Source organism: Populus trichocarpa, chromosome 13 (genome assembly GCF_000002775.5).
Source record: "Populus trichocarpa isolate Nisqually-1 chromosome 13, P.trichocarpa_v4.1, whole genome shotgun sequence".
Classification (NCBI taxonomy): domain Eukaryota; kingdom Viridiplantae; phylum Streptophyta; class Magnoliopsida; order Malpighiales; family Salicaceae; genus Populus; species Populus trichocarpa.
The window spans coordinates 9973705-9978450 of NC_037297.2; the positions used below are offsets into that span (position 1 = coordinate 9973705).

At 36.3% G+C, this 4746-nt stretch overlaps 1 protein-coding gene across 1 annotated transcript; it reads left to right on the plus strand.

Annotated features, from left to right (window-relative positions):
• Window positions 1-1658: 1658 nt before the first annotated feature.
• On the plus strand, window positions 1659-3692 carry LOC112323813 (2-methylpropanoate--CoA ligase CCL4). The gene has a single exon (XM_024583332.2). The coding sequence runs from the start codon at window positions 1740-1742 to the stop codon at window positions 3516-3518; it is 1779 nt and encodes a 592-aa protein (XP_024439100.1). The 5' UTR covers window positions 1659-1739; the 3' UTR covers window positions 3519-3692.
• The last annotated feature ends 1054 nt before the right edge of the window (window positions 3693-4746 follow it).

Here is a 4746-nt window from a genome sequence, read left to right on the forward strand (position 1 = left end):
ATTTCAATTGCATCCCTGTCAAATTCGGTCTCCGCCCCTCTTGTTGGCTGCATTTTTCACTTTAGTCCTTGGCCTCTGATTTATGCAATTGAGCCCTTAATTGATCAATAAACTTCCAATTTCTTCAATTAGGCCCCTGATTTCGTTAATTACAACCCCTATACTTACGCGCCTTCTCCAATTTGGCCCTTGGTTTCGGATTTCTTCAATTAAGTCCCTAATTGGCCCTTAAACTTCAATATTTATGCAATTAAGCCCCTGATTTGACCTAATAAATTCCTAAAAAATATATTTTGGCCCCGAAACTTAAATTTCTTCTAATTAAAGCCCAAATTGACTTAAAAATCAATTTTTCTCGCAATTAAATCCCCTATAAATTCATTTAAAAATCCAATTAAATCCAGAAACATCCAAATTTGGGCTTTTCTCCTCAAATTTCAAATTTTTCTTCTCAACAGGGCTCTCCTCCTTCAAGAATATACTGTCAAAAATCCAATCTTTGTATTTTTAACCTCATTGACCCCTTTTCCGACCATTTTCTGAGCGCTTCTGCCTCCTGTTTATTTTTCTAACCTCCTTTGGCTATATATATATATATATATATATTGTGGGGACCCAAAAATGGGTTACAACACCCATGATTTAAGTCATGAGACTAAATAATCTTATAGAAATAGAATCAAAATAAATTATGAAACTCAATTTCTAATCAATCCAATGTTGAAGGATGAAATTGAAAAAAGAATCCAATTAGAAAAAAAAAATAACTCGAGTCAACAAGGATTAACCTGCTAAACTCATGACATGGAGCATGAGACCGAGATAACCTTATAGAAGGAAAACAAAAAAATAACTCAAGTCAACCTGAGTTAACTCGTAAAATCCGTGTAAATAGTCATGAAACTAGGATAACCTCATTAAAAGTAAACCAAAACAAATTAGAAAGTCTAATTCTCAATCAATAAAATGTTAAGAGATGAAATTTAAAAATAAAGCAAATAAAAATAAAACTTGAGTAGGTCATGTTAATTCATTAAACCTGTAACTTGGGTTATGAGATTAAATAACTTCATATAAAGTAAATCGAAAAAGATTTTGAAGTTCAATTTTTAAAAATTAAATGTTAAATGATAAAATTAAAATTGAGAGAAAAATATATTAACAAATAAACACTATTAAAATGAGTAATACTTTGTAAGGTGATGCACAAAAAAAAGCACCACATTTTTTTTTGTTTTTTTAATAGTTTTTTCCTTTTTGATTTTACATAAAAAAAAATTAGAAGTGTACAATGTTAATAAAAATAAATGATTGTATTCCATTGCCATGTAGATATTTGCTACTAACATCTTAGTGATTCTTAGTAATTCATTGATTTATTAATTTTTAATGACTTCAAATTGAGAAGTATAATAATATATCTTGTTATAAAAACATGAAAAGATCTCAATTAAATAAATTTATTTACACCTAAAAGTTTTGTCCTATATATGTGGTCCGCTTAGGTTTTATATATATATATATATATATAAAACAATTTTATAGTGGAATTTCTCTTCCTAATAAATGAAATACAAATTCACGCGGCTTCGTTATAATATGTTATATGCAGGCCACAGGGAAAAAACACACACAAAAGATCGTTCCTCAAACTGGAAATCATGTTTCCTATTTTTTAGCAAAACTCCATCCACCGTCTTACGTTTCCTATTTTTTAGCAAAACTCCATCCACCGTCTTATGTTTCATCAATGGAGCACTTGTATTTATACTCATGCTCCTAAAAAGAACATTATTAACGTAAGAACAAAGAAAAGAAAAAAGGCCATCAAGTGCAAACCACGAACTCAAAGAGCAGCAAAAATGGACGAACTAAAGCCAAGCCCAGTGAACTCGACTCCCCTCACACCAATAGCTTTCTTGGAAAGAGCAGCTATTGCATACGCTGATTGCCCATCCATCATCTACAACGATACCACTTATACGTGGTCTCAAACTAACCGTAGATGTCTCCAAGTAGCATCATCTCTATCATCCTACGGCATCGAGACTGGCCACGTGGTCTCCGTTCTGGCCCCCAACGTCCCTGCCACGTATGAGCTTCAGTTTGCCGTGCCCATGGCTGGTGCCATTCTCCACAACATCAACACACGTCTTGACGCACGAAATGTTTGCATACTCCTGCGTCACAGCGAGTCAAAGCTCGTTTTCGTTGATTACCTCTCACGAGAGCTCATCCTTGAAGCCGTGTCTTTGTTTCCTCCAGACACAAAACGCCCTACACTCGTCCTCATCACTGATGATGCTGACGCTGATGCAGACCAATCATCATCTTCATCACTGACCGGTCATTTTAGCTGCTCTTATGAGGACATGGTGGAGAAAGGTGATCCTGGGTTCAAGTGGGTCCAGCCACAAAGTGAGTGGGACCCAGTCGTCCTAAACTACACGTCAGGGACTACCTCGTCTCCGAAAGGCGTGGTCCAATCTCATAGAGGTATTTTCATCGTGTCTGCTGCAGCGTTGATTGATTGGGGAGTTCCAAAACAACCCGTATACTTGTGGGCGTTACCAATCTTTCATACCAATGGATGGAGCCATGTGTGGGGCATGGCAGCCGTTGGTGGGACCAATATCTGTCTCCGTAAAGTGGAAGCCTCCACAATCTACAGTTTGATCCATAGACACGGCGTGACTCACATGAGTGGTGCTCCTGTGGTGTTAAACATCCTAACAAAATCTCCTGACGTTGAGCCCCTCAAGAACCCAGTGCACATCATAACCGCTGGAGCTCCACCCCCAGCAGCCGTGATACTCAGGACTGAGTCACTGGGTTTTGTGGTGAGTCATGGGTACGGGTTAACTGAGACAGCAGGGCTTGTGGTGTCTTGTGCATGGAAACCAAAGTGGAATACATTTCCAGCAAGTGAGAGAGCTAGACTAAAAGCAAGACAAGGAGTTACCATGGCTGGGTTTACTGAGATGGACGTTGTGGATCCCAGAACAGGGGAGAGCATGAGACGAGATGGGGTTTCAGTTGGAGAAGTAGTTTTGAGAGGCGGGTGCTTAATGCTAGGTTATCTGAAGGATCCACTGGGTACGTCAAAATGCATGAAGGATGGCTGGTTTTACACGGGGGATGTGGGCATTATGCACCAAGATGGTTATTTAGAAATCAAAGATAGGTCCAAAGATGTGATCATTAGCGGTGGAGAGAATATTAGTAGCGTGGAGGTTGAGTCTGTGTTGTATACACATCCTGCTGTTCATGAGGCAGCTGTTGTGGGTCGACCTGATGAGTTTTGGGGGGAGACGCCTTGTGCATTTGTGGACTTGAAAGATGGGCTGAACCAAAAACCTTGCGAAAAGGATATAATTGATTTTTGTAGGAACAATATGCCTCACTTTATGGTGCCGAAGACTGTAGTGTTTAAAGATGAGCTTCCAAGGACATCAACGGGGAAGATTCAAAAGTTTGTGCTCAAGGAAATTGCTAAAGGTATGGGCCCTAAGAAGTAATTTTCGAAAGCAGAGTTGCATTGATCAAGTTGTGGTGATACCAACGCGGCTCTAGCAGCATTGATGGATATAGATGGAGTTAGGATCATAGTACGATCGTAGGTATAATAATCGCGGTTACGATGAATTTTTGTGGGTGTTATGTATAATGAATACGGTTGTTATGCTTTCAGAAACTCCCTATATGTTGGAAGAATTTCTTCAATTATATTGCTTTCATGTGTTTCACCAAGCAAACATAATGTTTGTTGTTTTTAATGAATAAAATACACAATTCTAACAAAAAAATTAATTAATTATGACATCAATATTGATTATATAACAAATAATTTAAGAATAACTATGGCTTAGCCTCCAACCTATAACGTATTTTAGATATCAGTCCTCAAGAATCTAAACTCTACTAAATATGGCTCAATGCTCCTAGTAAATTATTAGTGCTTATTTTCAATGAATCATTATTGAAAATTTTGAAGAAAATATTTTTCATTCATGAAATTTAAAATTAATTTTGAGATTGACTAATATAATAACTTATCTCATTTTAATCACATTGATGTCCAAATAACTATGACACTAAAAAATCCACTCCATTTTCTTTTTCTATTCTAAATAAATTTCTAGATCATTCTTTTCTTGAAAAGCTTATATTTTCAACTTATTGTATCCAAACTTCAACCTAACTCAGTATATGGTCCCGATACTTATAATTACCCATCTCGCCAAAATTATCACCATATTTTTTCCTTACAAACTGACAATTTCGCTGTTGTCCAAAATATTTCCCATGTCCCACATACACAATCTTCAAAATCAACAGCACTCATGTCTAAGTTATGTCCCATCTCGCAAAACTAGCCACGAGATATTTTAAGACTAAATTTGAACATAATTTGATTCGTATCAGCCCTTGTCTTTCTTTATGCCCCAAGTAAGTTTGTTTGTTTTAGAGACAACACTCTTATTCTTCTAATCCTTCTTAGACATTCTAGAAGAATGAACTAGAAAAACTGGATCTTTTTTCCTTTTTAAGGGCTCGTTTAGCAATATTAAGTATATTAAACAATTCTGGCAATGTACTATCCAGCTTGTTAATGTGATAATTCATAATAAATTGCGAAAATTTTTGGGGTAGTGACTGCAAGACTAAATCAACATTTAACTCATGGTCCATAACAAAACCTAATTGGTTCAGTTTCTTAATATAGCCAATCATTTTCAAAACATG